Below are 20,049 nucleotides of genomic sequence, written 5' to 3'. Positions count from 1 at the left end.
TTACACAAGCAGATAAAGACTATTAACATCTGCTAACCTTCTTAATTGATAAAGAATTGTATAAAACAAATTACATAAAAAGAATAAACAAAATTCTTCTCTGGAAATTGAGATAGAGATTAAAACTGAGAGAGATCATACAATAAAAGGGGAAGAATGTTAGACCTTGTAAAACGGCAAAGAATAAGCTTCTGCGCAGCCTTGGTTATAGGAATGTGACGAGCTTGAGCTACGCTGCTGCTGCTGCTGCTATCGTAGACATTTTAGATTCTTTGTTTTAATATTGACGAGTTGAATTTAGATTAAGGAGCATTTTTTTGCTTGTTCAAAACCCTAGCTAACAGTGCATTACAAAAACCCTCAGATTTGAAACTTTACAGTGACGTCCTTTTAAGTTTTCATTCATTCACAAATGCCACTTTGATTGAAAATCTGTCTATAAAAAGACAAATCTACCCTTATAATTATTTACTTAACAAAATAAAAAAAAACTTTTATAAATAAATAAGAAAAAGAATAGAAAATTAAAAATTACATTAAACAACAAAGTGCCATATTTTCTTCATAGTACTGTTCCAGTAAACTTACACTTCGGAATGAATAGTGCAGCGGTGTATTTAGACTACACAACTTCAGGAGCTCAGCAATTCTTTGCTTCAGTACAGGATTTCAACCACTTTGAATTACAAGCAGCAGCTTGGCTGCCAAACCCGCGCTTCGCTTGCAAACCGCTCACGAGATCGACAGTGTGAGCTGAGTGCAGCTCTCTGAAACCTTCATCAGTAGTCTAACGACACTGGGAAATTCTTGGTACAATCTTTCAATGCCTGCCTTCGTCAGGAAGTGTTGACAAAACTTCTAGAACATGAAGGGCTATCCATGTAAGATTTTATTGGTTGAGTGTGATCAAACCTTTGTCTATTTATATATATGCCGACATCTAGATAAAAGATTATATGGCCATATAGATAAATGGAGGGAAAAACATTAAGTTATAATGTTTGAATTAGAGTTGGTTAACAACTCTAAGTAACTGGCAATAACCGAAACCCTAATGGGCGGTAGCAGTTATTGTTTTTCATGCAAATAAAAGAAAGGTTCTTGGTCTCTCTTCTCGGTGTGATTTTATAAAGAAAACCAGTCCCATTGAAGGTTGTATTGTATTAAACACCAGAGAAGAGAAGGCTAATCCTAGTATCCATGCATGATGTCTTCGACAGCAAGTATGTTTTCTTTATTCGTATTAGGGTTTACTGGGGTTATATATTGTTATATGTTGGTTGTAGTTCAATGGCTTAACTGATTATGTTTTGGCCGTGAAGTATGATATAATTTACAATCCAAACACTAGTGATTCAAACCGGAGAAGAACTCGATCAATTGAGGAACTGGCCCAACGCTCACAACCAAGTTCCTGATTGATTCGTGGGAACAAATTGTCTTGAGCAAACTCAGACCGGCAAAACCCCAGTAGGGTTTCTTTTATCCTTGACCAGTCTGAAAAATCCAACCACAAGGCTCAAACTTTACGTTTTCGAACTCCAAATCCTTGCCCTCCTCCAAAACCTCTATCAATTGATCCCTCGTTCATCATATCAACCATCAATGTTTTGTGTAATTTTTAATTTGATTTTCTTTTTTTATTTATTTATAAAAGGTTTTTGTTTTGTTGAGTGATAAATTATAAGGGTAAATTTGTCTTTTTATAGACAAATTTTTTACCAAAGGGGCATTTATGAAAGTGTATTAAAACCTGAAGGGATGTTAGTGTAATGTTTTAAACTTGAGGTTGTTTTGTGAAAATTCAAAAAATCTCAGAGAATGTTAGTGTAATTAATCCCATAATTATTACATTAAATTTTTTTTTTTTTTTTGCAATTAAAATCATTATAAATCCCTTATTATTTTACCTAATAGGCATGCACAACCATGTCATCCTAGCCGAGGATTAAAAATTTGAATTTGGACTTGAATATGCTTATGTTACCTTATCATCTTTTCTTTTTGAGTTTTTAGTGCAAATGATTCCTAAGATTGATCAAATTTAGCATTTTGGTCTCTAACGAAAAATATTGACAAAACTTTAATGGAATGATTAAATTGACATGCGCTATTGAAAGTCAGAGACCAAATTTATCGATTTTTGAAATTCATGGACCAAAATGAGGAGTTGAATCAATATTAGGGACCATTTGCGATAAAAACCCTTATTTTGTGTAATCCACGTGTCACTATTTCATTGGATTTGTGGGTCCCGCATACAAATTAAAAGAATAGTTGACAAAATCTTAATGAAATGACCAAATTGATGTGCAGTAGTGAATGTCAGGGATAACATTGATTGATTTTGAAGATGAGGGACCAAAATGATGAGTTTGATCAATCTCAGAGACCATATGTGATAAAAACCCTTTCTTTTTGCGGTTGGCTACCCCTTGATAACTGCTTATTTTTATTTGTAAAAGTACTAAAAAGTGTTCACTTAGTCCTACGATTTAATGTGACAGCCCGTCCCAGAAATATTAAAACGTACGCGTGAAAAGACAGTTTTCCCCAGTTTGTTTCTGTTACGTTTTGTGTTACGTTTTTGTGTTTTGTTGGCATGTTTTTGGGCCACACACACTAATCCACACCCACACGCTTTTTCCCCTACCCTGCATCCTACCCCGTGCCTAGTTCCCTTCCCATTTCCCTTGGAACGTACGGACACACCCACAAACCCATTGAACTTCCACAGATCGAAGAAACCAAGGCTATATTCATGCTCGTGAGGCATGTAGGAGTCCAACCATACCTTTTCCAGGTGAGAATACCCTCGTTTTCATGTCGAACTCACGATGCCCGATTTTGATACTGTTCATGCTCACGTGATTTCTCACGTTTTAGGGAATTTCAAGCTTGTAGGAAGCTTGGTGAAGTCCCTAGGAGGCTCGGGGTGGTTCGTTTGAAGGTTTTGGACGTCGGGATCACTAGTTTCGAAGTTGGCCGGAGTTGGGTTGATTTTGCAGGTGAGATTTTGTGGATTTTAGCTTTTGAAAGTGGTATGATTGTGTTCCTCTAGTTCTAAGCTTCATTTTGGTACCAATTTTGTGAAATTTGGGTGAAAAACGAAGAAGATATCAAAGTTTGGAAATTTTCCAGTTTTCCGGCGTCGCCGGCGCCGGAGGCTCGCCGAAGAAGACGACGGAATATTCCGTCAAGTCTGACGAAATATTCCTGACGCCGTTGACGGAATCTATTAAAACTGACGGAATATTCCTGATGACGTCAACTGACGCCGTCAGCGTGCCAGGCACGTGCCTGCGCGTGGCTGGCGCGTGTGGCTGTGCCTTGGCCGGTGCGTGAGGGCGCGTGTGACGGTGAAAAATTATTTTAAAAATATGGGGATGTTCCTAAAGTTGAGTAGATCACGTTGGTGTATTCATACACCCCATTTGAGCATTATATGAGAAGTTATTTCTAAAGCTTGGTTGTGTGCTTTAAAATTAACGTTTTTGTAGTTGTTTCGCATATAGGTGATACCTATCCCGAGCGTGGTCACTCGAGGCAGGGGGGCTACGACCCTTCCACATACCAGTGAGTGGGCTTTTGGTTTTCCGTATATACCTATATACATATATTTTCCCAGAAATTGATTTGAATTGTTAATTGCCATATGCCATGCATTATATTATCGTTGTTTATGCATCGTTAGTTGCATTATTAGTTGTTTATGTATATATATGCATAGTTGGTGCTGCGGACGCACAGGTAAGTGCCAGGTAAGTGTTGTTCATGTTTATAGTCAGTAGTGATTTGAGATGCATAGAGAGCTCATAACCTGCACCCCCGGTGTTAGTGTTCCCGCCCCGAGTTGGGCACAGTCCTTCACGTGATGTTCACCTCCCGCACCACACGCTCAACTTGGATCCAAGTTAGGTGCACAGTCCTGTCGTACATACCACTTTAGGTGGTTCCGACTCGTAGGTGACCCGCGATTATTCGCCCAGCCTTCACGTGATCGTAGCACTAGAGCGTATATATGTATTACACCCAGGCCTGTCGTACAGACCACTTTAGGTGGTTCCGACTCATGTGCAGGTCCAGCTAGTGAGATTGAGATTTGAGCTCTAGATTCAGCCGTACAGGTCACGTTAGGTGACTGCGGCTGCCAGATTGTATGTTATCGATATGAGTTATACCTGAGCACTTGCATTTCATTTTGAGGTTTTGGCATGGCATATTCTTGAGCATGATTGGTATATATATGTATATCTATTTTCTGGGAAGTATACAGGTTTTACGGCGAAGGGTTAGAACTTATTTATTAAATGGTTTTCGAAAAGCTTTGTTTTGCTCACTCACGCTTTTGTTTTGCGCCCCTCCAGGTTCTAGTTGACTAGCAGTTTTGGTGGTTTTCCCCAGAGGACTTTCCCGGCATTTCTGACAGACGATTACCAGCGTAGGGCCACCTTCGGGTGTACTGTTGTCGCATCATTTTCATTTGGACTGCTTTAGGCTTATGCTCTGAATTTGTGTCTCACTTACTCTAGCACTTGTTTCTATTACCTTTTGTATGCTAGTTTTTATTTATTCGTATTACTATTTTATCAGCTTCCGCACTGTGCACATGGCTACGTCACTTCCACGTGACGGCCAGCATGCCCTGATCTCGATCGGGGTGTGTCATTTAATATATTTCTCTTATTTTGTAAATGTTTATCGTAGATTAGAATTTTATGAATGACGAATTCGATACTAATTTATTTCCCCACACATTAAATGAAAATATATTCTTGTATAAAAAAAGTACTAAAAAAAGTGCAATAAATGAAAATATATTATTGTATAAAAAAGTACTCAAAAAAGTGCAATTACAAGTTAATTTGGCCCCATAGCAATTTTTTTGTATAATTCACAAACACAGTTACTTTCACAGCGCACTAGACTTGTACACATGTCAGATTTAGATTAGATCAGTCAATTTATATTCGAATTCATATAATCAGTTGTCGTATTCAGATCTTATTCAGATCATCAAGCCTGATTTGTCGATCGGTATTCGATTAACATTGATTTCATATCGATTTGGATCCTTATAGGATTTAATTTAAGACTTTAAAAAGAAAAACAAAATATTACTAGTATAATATAGGATCCTTATACGTGTATTTTGAATGCTAAAAAAAACTTAAACTACGTACTATTTCACACAAGTATAATATATATAAAATAATACAAAATCAAATAGTATGTATTAAATTGGATCGGATTAGCCTTAACCTATTTATAATTAAGTTATGGAATTCATATCATATTCGGATAATAAAATAATCATTCTCATCTCTACCTTAAATTGGATTGAATTCATATCATACTCAGACAATAAAAAAACAAAATACAATAATAAAGAAGCTATTCTCATCCATTTAAGATACTTTAGTTCTCTTTTTAATCCCCTATAAAACAACTCTTTAGCAAAGTTGGTCCTACATCACGAGTCCAATTAGTAAGTCTACGAAATTCAGTGATATGGTCATTAAGAGCATCTTCAAAAGAGATGTTAAAAGAAAAATATCAAATGTTAATTTGACGGTTGACGTGACAATGTCAGATTTTCTCTTTTTCCAACCTATATATATTTTTTTGTTATAAATGATATTTGTATGACCCATTTTAAAAAGAAATAAATTTTCAAGATCTATAATTAGTGCATTAATGGGTCCACACAAAATAATAATTTAAAATTATTTGACATCACATTTTCTCATATGTCAAATTTGACATATAAAAACTCATATGTCAATCCATATAAGATTGACGTATCGGTTAGAGCTTGCTCCTACCTTCAAATTTGATTACATGACATTCCACTTAAGATTTGAAATCTCCTTTAGAGATGATCTAAGAGTATTTATGCCAACGTAATTTGAATAAAACCTCAACGCTATCCTCAAACTCTGAGGATCTAAATTCCTGACAAAACACCTTTGTGAATCCTTCCAGCATGGACTAGTCTGTATACAATCCATCAATCGGGACCGTTGCAAAGCGGATTAGCATACAACACTATGACAACGGAATAACCGTAACATGAAAGTTGCTCTTGGTGTGAGTCCACATCAAGACATTGAGGTCAAACGCATGCAGTGCCACCACGTTCCTTGCTGCTAAAACATGCAAACTAATGGTAGTAGCATCATATTTGTAGTTTCATTACCGTCGAGCTTTCTTAAAAAAAAAATTATAAAATATTTGTAGTTTCATTCGTAGCCGTCTGATTTCATTACTGTTTTCTTCATCACCATCTAGGTGCCTGACAGACTCAACTTAAAAGAAGAAAACAAAACCAGCCGTGTGAAAAAATGTGAAAGTTAAAGGAGTCAAACTTCCAGATTTTTTCTGTGTTTGAGACCAGCTCAATGACCACCAACGGGAGTAAAATGTTTAGCACCCAATACACCAAAAGTTGGTTATTATTTGACTTAAATATATTCAGCATGTCAATTATAATATATATCTATCATCGTTATTAGCATTTCAAAAATCTCATTTGATATTTCAAATTTTTTATAATTATAATATGTGTAATGGTAAATCTACGATCGCATTATCAATGTACAAACATTTTCAATTGATATATTTTTTCCATTCATAACACTATTTTACAATACATTATGATAATTTAGTTTAGTCAGACAATAATATAGCATTATAAAACGAAGAAATTTTTCAAGATGTAATTAACACTTTTCAATATATCATCTACCATAACACAAATGGATGATGATTTTTATTTTCAAATATCCAACCATTTATATAAACATTTAATGTGTATGACCGTGTTTCCGATAAACTGATGTTAAACTTTGGGAGCATTTTTGTTCATCAACATTTAGTATGATGTATGCTCACTATCCTATTTATCACCGTTAGATGAATTTGAATTTTGAGATTCGTGTAATGGATAAGCTTAAATCTCAAATTCAAACTCATCTAACGATGATAAATCGAATGATAAATATATACCACACTAAATGGTGGTGACCAAAAATGTATTTAAAACTTCTTAGTTAAGAATGGGCCGAAATGCCGTAAGCTGTGATAGAATCAACGGTTATGAGAATTGCAAATTTCGAGTAGAGCGTTGGGACCCCAGCCAAGTTGCGTACAGCTTAACAGTATAACGGGGACCTTGTAACACGCGCCTCGAAGTTGCGACGACCGTACATTCTCCAAAACAGGAAAGAATAATAAAAAATAAAATAAAATAAATTGTTTTGGGGAGAAAATGAAAAGACAAGAAAGCAGTTCACTTCAAAAAAAGAACCTCGGACTTCGAGATATTTTAAAATGTTTTGGTACTGTTGGATTCTCTCTGCGGATTCTGGCACGCGTGTGCCAATTGATAAACCATATACCCATTTTCATATGACGACTTCATCTTTTTCATCATGAGAAATGTTAAAGAAGATTTTTTTTGAAATGAAAGTTTTTAAGGATTCTCTACAATCTTATATTTTTTTGTTAGTGTTCTAAAATTCGGCCTATGCGGCCGTTTAAGCCGTCGCTTAGGCGTTAGGCGGTGAATGCCTGTCTTGATTTTGGGCAAATGGTTTAGAAAAATCAGTCTGGAGCTAGGCAACCCTAGGTGGTCCTATGCAATTTTTTTTTTACATTTTTTTTTTATTAATTGTGTGCTTTTTTTCTTTTTTGGTTTCATGGTGGTATACTTATGAAAATGGTGTACCTAATTTGCAAATGATGGATTTACTACAAGTTCATCCAATAGTGAAACGAATTGGAGCACTTTTGAGGTGATATATACAAAGAAAAGAAATAAACTAGATACAACAAGGTTAAATAATTTAGCCTATGTCCAATCTAATGCAAGGATCATGATTCATGAACAAGAAGAATTTAGTTTATCATCCAAATCCTCCTCATTATGATTATATGCTTACTATTTTTTAAATATTGAATTTTTTTGGATGTATATCATTTGTGTATTCTTCTACATCTATTTTTGCATTTTATCATTCTTTTATTATTCATACAAGTATTATTTTTTTAGGTGTAAATAGGCACTTATTTATAAGATATATAATAAATTTACATAAACCTGTATAGGCGCTAAGCCCCTGCAACGATTTTTAGAACCTTGTTTTTTGCATAAGATTTTATAATATTGGCACAATATTTTTTTTTTTTTGAACAAACAATATCATCTATACTAAAGGAGAGTGGGTGGGCTCAGCCTCATAATGAGCTAGTAATAATGTGGTTCAAATTCGCATTTGGCGAGAATCGAACCTAAGACCTCTCACTTACAAGTGAAGAGGAATACCACTAGACCGTAGTACTAAATGGCTAGACACATGAATTAGTATTAAACTATGAGGTGACAGACTATTTATAGAGATTTCTACTTTTAAGAAAGTCTCCTTAACATTTCTTTTTCACAAAAATGGGTATTTTATTTTGTTTCAAAATTGGGATAGTAAGAAATATTAGGTTTGACTCTTATATATGACAAGTTTAATATTAAATTAGAGAAATGGTAAGGAGACTCTCTTAATTAAAGTGTGATTCATATGAACTCTTTGCTATGATGCTATCTCACTTCTAAGACCATCTCCAACCCTGAGGGATAAAGTTTAAAAGTTTAAGTAAAAAAATTTTAAGTCATAACCCAAAAATTACTTTTCTTCTCCAACACTTATGGCTTAAAATTTTAGCCCGAGATTATTAAATAATGATTTTTAGCCTTTTTTTTTGTTTCAGTAACTTTTTTGAAAATTAAATTTATGTACATTATTCTTATTTAGTTTTATTAACATTTTGATCTAAAAATATTTAAATTCTGATAAGTAGTTAAAAATCATACAAATACATAGGTATTTATAAAGTTTTAAATTAAATTTGACTTAATAATTTTCTTAAATTATTTTAAACATTAGATTTAATTTTGGGCCGTCAAATCTTTTTTTTTTTTTTACCCTTAGATTTGATCTCATTTGATCATAGCCGTTAGATTATAAGTAAAAAAACAAAATAAGATTTGAAATATAACAGTTTGGTGGGTTCAAAATAATTTAAGCCAAGCTTAAATCTAGCACAAAGATATATTTTCTTCCCATAGCTCATTTTAGCCCAATGGTTGGATGACACACCCCAATTCGGATCAGGGCATGCTGGCCGTCACGTGGAAGTGACGTAACCATGTGCACAATGCGGAAGCTAATAAAATAATAATAATAATAGTACGAATAAATAAAAACCGGCTTTACACAAAGTAAAAACAAACATGTGCAAGCGTAAGTGTGAACACAAAGTTCAGAGCACGAAGACCTAATGCAGTCCAGGAGAAAACAACACAACAAAAGCACACCCGAAGGTGATCCTACACTGGTGATCGTCTGTCAGATATGCCGGGGAAATCCTCAGGGAAACCACCAAACGTGCTAACCAACTAGAATCTGGAGGGGCGCAAAACAAAAAGTGTGAGTGGGCAAAAACAAAGTTTTTCAAAAACCATTTCATAAACAAGTTCTAACCCCTCGTCGTAAAACTTGTATACTTCCCAGAAAATATAATATACATATATATAATTCATGCTCAGAAAAATATGCTATGCCAAAACCTCAAAGTAAAATGCAAGTGCTCAAGTAATGTCACATCGATGCCATATAATCTGTCAGCCGGAGTCACCTAACGTGACCTGTACGGCTGAATCTAGAGCTCAAATCTCCATCTCACTAATTATATTTGCACACGAGTCGGAACCACCTAAAGTGGTCTGTACGACAAGCCTGGGTGTAATATAAGTACGCTTAAGTGCTACGATCACGTGAAGGTTGGGCGAATAATCGCGGGTCACCTACGAGTCGGAACCACCTAAAGTGGTCTGTACGACAGGACTGTGCACCTAACTTGGATCCAAGATGAGCATGTGGTGCGGGAGATGAACATCACGTGAATGACTGTGCCCAACTCTGGGCGAGAGCACTAACACTGGGGGTGCAGGTTATGAGCTATCTATGCGTCTCAAATCACTACTGAATGTAAACATAAATCATAACTCACCTGACACTTACCTGTGCGTCCGCATCACCAAACATATATAAACATATGTGATTCATAATGCGTAAATCAATGACAAACTATAAGCATGACATATAAACGAATAAACATTTCATTTCACTTTCTAGGAAAAGTATAAGTATATAGGTATATACGGAAAACCAAAAGCCCACTCACTGGTATGTGGAAGGGTCGTAACCCCCTTGCCTTGAGTGACCACGCTCGTCCTCGGAATAGGTATCACCTATATGCGAAACCACTATAAAAATGTTAATTTTAAAGCACATAACCAACCTTAAGAAATAACTTCTCATACAATGCTCAAATGGGGTGTATGAATACACCAACGTGATCTACTCAACCTCAGGAACATCCCCATATTTTTAGAAAAAATTTTCACTGTCGCACGCGCCGGCCACGCTCAGGCACGTGCCTGGCACGCTGACAGCGTCAGTTAACGCCGTCAGGAATATTCTGTTAACTCTAACGGAATCCGTCAACGCCGTTAGGAATATTCCGTCCAAACTGACGGAATATTCCGTCGTCTTCTCCGGCGAGGCTCCGGCGTCGTCGTCGGCGTCGGAAAATCGGGAAAACTTCAAATCGTGATATCTTCTTTGTTTTTCAACCAAATTTCACAAAATTGGTACCAAATTGAAGCTTACAACGAGAGGAAAAATTTCATATCACTTTCGAGTGCTAAAATCCACAAAATCTCGCCGGGAAAACACCACCAACTCCAGCCAACCTTGAAACTCACGATCCCGACGTCCAAAACCTTCAAACGAACCACCCCGAGCCTCCTAAGGACCTCACCAAGCTTCCTACAAGCTTGAAATTCCCAAAAACATAAGAATTTACGTGTGCATGAACAGTGACAAAAATCGGGTATCCCGAGTTCGACGTGAAAACAAAGGTATCCTTACCTGAAATGGGTATGGTTGAACTTCTACGGACCTCACGAGCATGGATATGTACTTTGTTTCTTCGATCTGTGAAGATTTGGGTGGTTTCTATGTAGGTCCGTACAAATGGAGGGGAAAATGGGAGAGAGAGGGCTCGGGACAGGGGGTGCAGGGCAGGGAATGGTGAAGGTGTGTGTGTGGAAATGTGTGTGGTCCACAACCAGCCACACCAAGCTCAAAACAACCACACAACGTAAAAATCACACTAGGGGCAAAATCGTCTTTTCACGCGTACGTTTTTAAAATTTTCGGAACGGGCTGTCACATTGGAGATGGTTTTGGGGGGTTTTAAAGCTTATATTTTAAGCTTTATCCCATGGATTGGAGATGGTCTTAGGCTCCTTAGCATTTCTCAATGTTCTACTTCTTCAATGGATAGATTTTTCCATTCACTGGAAATATAAGCTTGTACACTAAGTTTCACACTAGTAGTAAAAATATGATATGTTATTTAATATTTATCTTCTTGTATTATGATATGGTGTACATATTCCAAATATACTAAAATATCTTTTCCCTCAATGAGGTGCTTATTAAACATCCTATTTTTCAGCTTAACTTTTCATCAAACATTTTGCTTCCTATTTCAAATAAAAACTCAGGTGGTGGGTTGGTAATGCTAGGAAGACCAACCATTTATTTCAATTTTTGTAAGCCATATGAGTGGTTGTTGCTGATTGGTTATTACTCAAGTGATAATTAACGTGCTTATTTCTTATTAGTAAGTCGGTGATACATCATATAGTTTATGAAGTTGATCTAAAAAGTTGATCTACCTAGCAAACTCATGTCAAATTATACTACTTTTTAACCTGTGTTTATCGAAGAAAATGCAAGCTATCAGTGTCAACGGGCTACGACTCATCACAAATATGACTTTATGCAAGTTAAGCTTAGTTCTCAAACTTATAAAACGTACGTTTAGGCAATAAATTATATATGATCAAACGTTTTAAAAATTATCAATGTATTGTAGATAGTAACAAAACTCTGTGATCACCGACTCTAAGAAGAACTTTGTACTAATTAAGTAATTACCCAAAGTAGTTATGAACATGAAGATCCTAGTTACTTTGGACAATTTATTTTGACGTTTTAGCCAAGATTCTACAAAGGTTCTAGGCATTAGGGGGGGTGGACAAGGGCTTAATGCTTAGACAAGCTAGGTGGACGTCTAGACATATCTAGCTGTCCTTTCTTATTTTTTAAATGAAAAGGAATAATCACAGTAGTTGTTAAGCATTTTTTAACACTGATATTTAATTAAACTAATGGCAACCAACAACAAATATTTAATTCTTTAGCCAAACAAAGAGTGCTATTTACTTTTTCTTTGAGCAGGGTAATCACAAGGACCAAAAAATTGTTTAATTTGTTACTTTTGTAGTTGTGAGTTGTGGATGCAAATCACATTCTTTACCCGACCCGAACAACATGATAAGTCCGTTGACCCCACTAATTAATTCGGGGTTACAGAAATGGTAATCTGGTTTGCATGGTAGGTTAACGTTAAAGAATGCAGTTGGGTCCCACTATATCCAATCTGTCCAACCGTTTCCCTCCTTTGAGGTCTTGCCCACTGGTGCGTACACGAAACGCGCCACAAGTGAGACGCTGGAAATTTGACTGTTTTTTTTGCTTACCAACTCAGTCCATATCTCTGTACTCTTTGGCAGTCTCTCTCTCTCTCCTCAGTGGAATAACTCTGCTGCACGCTCGTCTGAATTCACAGTATTTTTGAGCTTTCTTGAGCCTCTCTATTTGTTCTCTCTCTCTCTCTCTCTCTCTCTCTCCATTTCTTTGTCCTCTCTGTTCAACATCTTCTTCTCTCGTTTGCCTCTGCATTGTCCCTTTGTTCTCTCTCTCTCTCTCTCTCTCTCTCTCAAGTCTCAACTTGCTTTCTCGTTCTTCATCAAACAACTGGAGCCATGACCGTGAGCACCAACGCCAAAGAAAAGCTGGTGGTGGAGGTGGTGGCGGCGCACAACCTCATGCCGAAAGACGGCGAAGGCTCCTCCTCCCCCTTCGTAGAAATCGAGTTCGAGAACCAGCGCCTCCGAACCCAAGTCAAATACAAAGACCTCAACCCTATCTGGAACGAAAAGCTCGTCTTCCACGTCAAAGACGCCGCCGACCTTCCCTACAGAACCATCGAAGCCAACGTTTTCAACGAGCGGCGGTCCAGCAGCAGCCGGAATTTCCTCGGAAAAGTCCGCGTTTCGGGCTCCAACATTCAGAAAGAAGGCGAAGAGGTCCCCCAGCTTTTCACTCTCGACAAAAGGAGCTTATTTTCTCACATCAGAGGAGAAATCAGCTTGAAGCTCTACCTTTCGACGAGGGAGGAGGTCAAGGAATCTGGGGGTAATGGAAATGGAACAGTCTCCTCCTCCTCTGTTTCTGCGTCTACTGTGTCGGGTTCCGGGTTTTCGAAGAAGAAGAACAAGCTTCAGGGGGGGAACTCGGCTATGGCGGTGAATCAGCAGCTGTTGCAGGAATCGAAGCCGACTCAGCAGAACCAGAACCACAACGGGGGGTTCAAGAATCAGGAGCAGCAAAATGCAGGTGAGATGATGATGATAAATAAGCCTGTTTTGATTAATCAAGGGCCTGGGATTGGTGTATCCGCCGCCGGCGACAGGGGGACTGGCGGAGGTAGGGGTGGGAGTGTGTACTCAAATGGGTTGGGCGAGTTTTCGCTTAAGGAGACTCGGCCGCAGCTCGGTGGTGAGTCTATGAAGAAGGACAAAACTAGCTCTACTTATGACCTTGTTGAGCAAATGCAGTATCTGTATGTGAGGGTTGTGAAAGCGAAAGATGTCTCGTTGTTTGGCGGCGGGGATTTGGTGGCGGAAGTGAAGTTAGGGAACTACAGAGGGGTTACAAAGAGGGTTGGTTTGAACAATGTTGAGTGGGGTCAGGTTTTCGCCTTTTCGAAGGAATGCATACAGTCATCAATGGTGGAGATTTTTGTGAAAGAGAGCAACAAAGATGATTTCTTGGGCCGTGTTTGGTTTGATTTGAATGAGGTTCCGAGGAGGGTTCCTCCGGATAGTCAGTTGGCTCCGCAGTGGTACAGAATGGAGGATAAGAAGGGGGACAAGTCGAAGGCAGGGGAGGTTATGCTTTCAATTTGGTTTGGGACTCAGGCTGATGAGGCATTTGCTGAGTCTTGGCATTCGAAGGCTGCCAATGTGAATTTTGACGGGCTTTGTTCGATTAAGTCCAAGGTTTATTTGTCCCCAAGGCTGTGGTATCTGAGAGTGTCGGTTATCGAAGCTCAAGACATTGTCCCTGGCGAGAAGGGGTCTGCAATGATGAGGTTTCCCGAGCTTTCCACGAAAGTTCAGGTGGGAAACCAGGTTTTGAGGACTAGAATTGCACAGCCTAGTAGTGTGAGGAGCCTCTCTAATCCTTTTTGGAATGAGGAGATGATGTTTGTGGTGGCTGAGCCAATAGAGGACTACTTATTGGTTGCTATTGAGGATAGGGTTGGGCCGGGGCGTGATGAGGTGGTGGGAAGAGTGCTACTTCCGGTGCAAGCAATAGAAAGGCGAACAGATGAAAAGCCCGTCGTTTCAAGATGGTTCAACCTTGACAACCACCATTTCGGCAATGGAGGAGCAGCAGAGTCCAAAATGATGACAAGGTTTGGTTCTAGAATCCATCTCCGGGTTTCACTTGATGGTGGTTATCATGTGCTAGATGAGGCCACAATGTACAGCAGTGATCTTAAGCCTACTGACAAGCGGCTGTGGAAGTCTCACATTGGTGTGCTTGAGATGGGGATTTTGGGCGCAACAGGGCTTATGCCAATGAAAATAAAAGAAGGCAAAGGCGGGTGTAGTGATGCCTATTGTGTTGCAAAGTATGGCCAAAAATGGGTTCGAACTCGCACCGTTGTAGAAAGCTTGTCCCCGAAATGGAACGAGCAGTACACTTGGGAGGTGTATGATCCCTGCACAGTTGTCACAATTGGGGTGTTTGATAACTCCCGGATTGACAAGAACTTGGCTAACAATCCAGGAGCTCGTGATTTGCGTATTGGGAAGGTTAGAATTCGCTTGTCTACGCTGGAATCTGATCGAGTTTATACTCATTCGTATCCCCTCATGATGCTGCACACTTCAGGGGTCAAGAAAATGGGTGAGCTTCATCTGGCTATTCGGTTTTCATGTGCCAATATGGCTAACATGCTGCACATGTACACAATGCCGCTGCTTCCAAAGATGCATTTTGTGAACCCTTTGAGTGTGAATCAGTTGGAGACTTTGAGGTACCAAGCGATGAATGTGGTGGCCTCTAGGCTTAGCCGGGCAGAGCCGCCATTGGGCAGAGAGGTGGTTGAATACATGCTTGATCACGATTCCCATATGTGGAGCATGAGAAGGAGCAAAGCCAACTTCTTTCGACTAATGAATGTTGTTTCAGGACTCGTTGCTATGGGAAGATGGGTGGAGTTGATCCGTAGTTGGAACCGCCCTGTTATCTCAGCTTTAGTTGTTGCACTTTTCCTCGTGCTGGTTGCATATCCAGACCTCATCATCCCAATGATTTTGCTCTACATGGCCTTAGTGGGACTTTGGCGTTATAGGTCTAGACCGCGCCAACCACCCCACATGGACACTCGCCTTTCCCACGCTGAGAGCGTCTATGCTGATGAATTGGATGAGGAATTCGATTCTTTTCCAACAAGCCGGAGCGCTGAGGTTGTTCGAATGAGGTATGACCGGCTAAGGAGCGTGGCGGGGAGGATTCAAACTGTTGTTGGTGACATGGCTACGCAAGGCGAGCGATTCCAAGCACTCCTGAGCTGGAGAGACCCAAGAGCCACGTTCTTGTTTGTGATCTTCTGCTTGATTGCCACTTTTGTGTTGTATGCAGTGCCAATTAAGGCTGTGGTGGTTCTGCTGGGATTGTATGTGCTGCGACCGCCAAGGTTCAGGAGCAAGCTGCCTTCTCAGCCTTTGAATTTCTTCAGGAGGCTGCCCACCAGGGCTGATAGCTTGCTGTAGGCCGTTGGATTCGCTCCATGATTCATCAGATTTAGGACTTTTGGACAGTGTGGTGGAAAGGGAAGGGCCTTTTGTGTTTCGTAGGTAGGAGTTAGGGTGCTGTCTTTCCTTTTTGGTCGTTTATCGGTTATGTGTAGCCGCGTAGGGGATGTGTTACTGCCTCTTCTGTAGCAGAAGAGAAGCAAATTCGTGTATCATGGAAGCTCCTTTTCCATCTGATCTGATTTGTATTTATTAGCTTTTCTTGATTGGCCTTATCTAATTCCGAGTTCTCGACATTGGATTCAACCTGATGAAATTCATGAGACCGTTGTACTTTGATGGTTAATTTCTCATTAATTTTAGATAATTAGTTTCTTCAAGTATAACAGAACCACTTAGTGAAACTACTCTGAGTTTAGATCGACCACTAATCCAGTGAAACTTTCCAGTCAAGTAACCCGGGATATGTCAGGATGGTGGAACACCGATGCTGCGATTTCATGGAGATACAAGGGCTGGAAGTTCTTTTTTTCTGGACTGAAGGAAAGGGAAAGGAAATAATCAAATTCGAAGCAGATGACGATGATACAGCTGTCTTGAGAGTTTTCCCCCCTTGGACGAGCCTTGCAGATGAGCACTGTGGGGATATCAAGCAGGACGAGGTCTCAGAGAATTCAATAGAACGCAAAAGGTAGAAGCAGCAGAGAAATAGTCAGTCGCCGACGCGCATGTCGACTGGTCCCTCCCGAATGTCTCTTAGTTGTCAGTTAGCACCAAGTCAAATTACAGGCGAATGAGAAGATAATACAGACAGGGAAGAACGCTGCAATTACAGACAAGACAATGCCTAAAATTCACGTAGACCGAAGACACTGTCCATTACAAGGAACTCGATATATTCTTCGCAAAGAGAATTGTTGATAAGGATAGTTAGTTGTTATTTTATGGGTTAATCTCAATTTACTACTTTGAAGTTTATTGGTTTTTAATATTTAATACATGAAGTTTTTTTCATCCCAGAGTTGTACATAAAGTCATAATTTTGGAACACTTTCATACATCCGTTAAGTTTTCTGTTAAATCTGTCGTTAACCAGTAACGTGACGCTCATGTGAACAGTGACTAGACGCTACGTGTCATAAGAGCCCACATAAATATTAAAAAATAAAAAATAAAAAAAAAGTAAATTGTAGCTATGGTCTTTTAACTTTAACTCAATTGGAGCAATAATACATCAACTAAAAATCCATTATCATTGGTCCCTCAACTTATCAAAACGTGCAACTATGGTCTCTCAACTAAAAATTCATTAGCATTGGTATCTCAACTTTAATTCAACTAGAGAAATGGTCCCTTAACTTTAATCCAATTGTAGTAATGATACTTCAAACATAACTCGTTTTGATAAATTTTTTGACGTAGTTGACGAAAATAACCATAATTACACACTTTGATGAGTTGAGAGACCCTTATTATATAAATGTTTATCTCAACATAACTTATTTTGACAAAATTTTGACGAAATTAATGAAAACGATTATAGCTGCATATTTTGATAAGTTGAAAGACTAATAATAATGAATGTTTAATTGAGGAACTATTACTTCAATTTAATTAAAGTTGAAAATTCATTGCTACAATTTACTTCCAAAAAAAAGAAAATTTCTAGGCTGTCCCTTACCTCAACCCCCGACCCCTTCCCTCCATTCTCTCCTCTGCACCCTCTCCGCACACCCACCCTCAATTCCCTCTCCCAAACCGTCAACGCCATTAATCTCCACTTTCTCTCTCTAATCCTCCTCTCTCTCCTCCACTTCACAGCCTCCTTCACTCCCTTAGACAACTACCTCATCAACTGCACGGCCAAAACCATTTTGATTGCCTCATCAACTACCTCATCAACCGTACAGATCCGGGCCGGGCTCCATGTCGATTGCCGACCAAAACCCACCTCCCAATTCGACCCACCTCTACCGCACGGCCAAAACCCATCATCCCTTCCCTCTGCACATTGCCGTCTCGAACCCAAGCACGAACTCCCGCTGGCCACCTCTTCTTCCAGATTAGATTCGTCGACGCCATCTCTCTTGTCGAGAGACCCATCCTCATTGATGCAACGACTCCTCCGTCCCCGTCTATTCGTAGGCCCATCCCTTCCCGTTGAATCGCAGGCACACCCCTTCCCCTCGTCAAATCTCCAAAATCCTAAATCATAATCAAAATCAAAATCCAAAATTTTCGAATTCGATTCATAAAATTAGGTCCATCTCAAGAATTTGGTAGAGACTTGAAATTGGGGAATTACCTGAAAAGAAGCTCGAGGATTTCGTCGGAGATGACCATCCTCTTGAGGCGGAGGTTTTCGATATTTTCTGGGGCTTCGACGGCGGCGAGGGGGAGTATGTGGGTGTCGCGGTAGGTGAGGGAAGGATTTTGGGGGTTGAAGGGGAATTGGAGGGTGGGTTTGGAGGAGTATGAGGCGGAGGGTGTGGCGCAACGGTGTTCGACGACGCCGATCCCTTTAGTTAAGAACATCAGATAATGGCTGCGGACCGACTTTTTTCCTAACCTTGTGGTTAAATGCTCCAGCATGGACACCCATGGTTAATGGCTTCGAAAGCTGGTACTGAATACGATGGTGAAGAGACCATGAAATTGTTATCCCAAAAGGTCTGGTGGCTGCGGTGTGTGTTTTAGATTTTAGGGTTAGTTTTCTAATTTTTTAAGTTTCTTAATTTTTAAATTTTTTAATATTTATGTGGACTCCTATGACACGTGGTGCCTAGTCACTGTCCACGTGAGCGCCACGTCACCAGTTAACGATTGATTTAACAGCAAACTTAACAGATGTATGAAACTGTCCCAAAATTATGACTTAATGTACCACTATGGGATGAAAAAAACTTCATGTATTAAATTTTGAAAACCAAGAAATTTCAAGATAATAAACTGAGATTAACTCTTATTTTATTGTTTATCCTTCTGCTGTTTATCTTAGGACTCTTATACTGATAAGAATGGTTCTTGTATAAAACATTAATCAGAATACATAAACTTCACATGATATTCGAGCCTTCGATCCTTTTATAAGTTTTTCCATCCTTATGGCTTCTTCATCCTCTTCCATTCCTAATATCTTTACCTTAGTTTCGATGAAGCTTTATGAGACGAACTATCTCCAATGGGAGTGTCAAGTCAAGTCGTTCCTGGTTGGTCATAATTTCTGGCGTTTTATAGATGGTTCTTATCAGTGCGCCGCCCCTGTTCTTCCCACTCCTGCTTCTGCCATGGCTACTGTTGCCGCTTCTCCGGAGTCTGACTCAACAGTTGTTCTTCATTCTCATGTGGCCTCTTCAACGCCTAATCCGGAATACCTTTTATGGTATCAAACTGATCAGACACTCGTTAGTATGCTTCAAGCAACTTTTACTGAGCCCATTCTTTCATTGACTGTTGGGCTATCTACTTCTCGTGAAATTTGGGAGCACCTTCACCAGAATTTCTCGCAGCACTCACTTGCCAATGCCACTCATTATCGTTTTCAGTTGATTTCACTACAAAAATGGCCAAAACCAATTGTTGAGTACCTTGGCCAGGCCAAGAATCTTTCTGATCACTTGACTTCGATTGGGCAACCTGTTGCCAATGAAGATTTGGTGTCGTATGTGCTTCGTGGTTTGGGACCAGAGTACATTGTACTTGTCACTATGCTCACCAATTTCCTTCATTTCTCTCCGTTTAATGAGTTGCATTCTCGTCTTCTTTTCTTTGAATCACAACTGCGCATGAATCAGTGTGCCTTTTCTGCACCACATGCCTTTTATTCTGCACGCAACAATGGTGGTGGCGCATCTGGAAACCATGGCAATGGGGCCACCAACAACGGCAAAATGGTAACAATGGTGGAGCTGTTGTAATACGAGAATCTCGTGCCAATTTTGGTGGTCAAAACGCACCAAATCAAGCTTATGGCCGCAACAACATCAACAACAACAATAGGGCCCATCATCGTGGACTTGCTGCTCTTA

General features: G+C 39.3%; 1 protein-coding gene across 1 annotated transcript; it reads left to right on the top strand.

The window, feature by feature from the left end:
- The first annotated feature begins 12,955 nt into the window (after positions 1-12,955).
- On the top strand, positions 12,956-16,076 carry LOC137721406 (FT-interacting protein 4). The gene has a single exon (XM_068460503.1). The coding sequence runs from the start codon at positions 12,956-12,958 to the stop codon at positions 16,037-16,039; it is 3,084 nt and encodes a 1,027-aa protein (XP_068316604.1). The 3' UTR covers positions 16,040-16,076.
- The last annotated feature ends 3,973 nt before the right edge of the window (positions 16,077-20,049 follow it).

The sequence above is a fragment of the Pyrus communis genome, chromosome 2 (assembly GCF_963583255.1).
Source record: "Pyrus communis chromosome 2, drPyrComm1.1, whole genome shotgun sequence".
Lineage (NCBI taxonomy): Eukaryota > Viridiplantae > Streptophyta > Magnoliopsida > Rosales > Rosaceae > Pyrus > Pyrus communis.
Note: the sequence above shows the minus strand (reverse complement) of the source record. Positions and strands in the feature narration are given on the sequence as shown.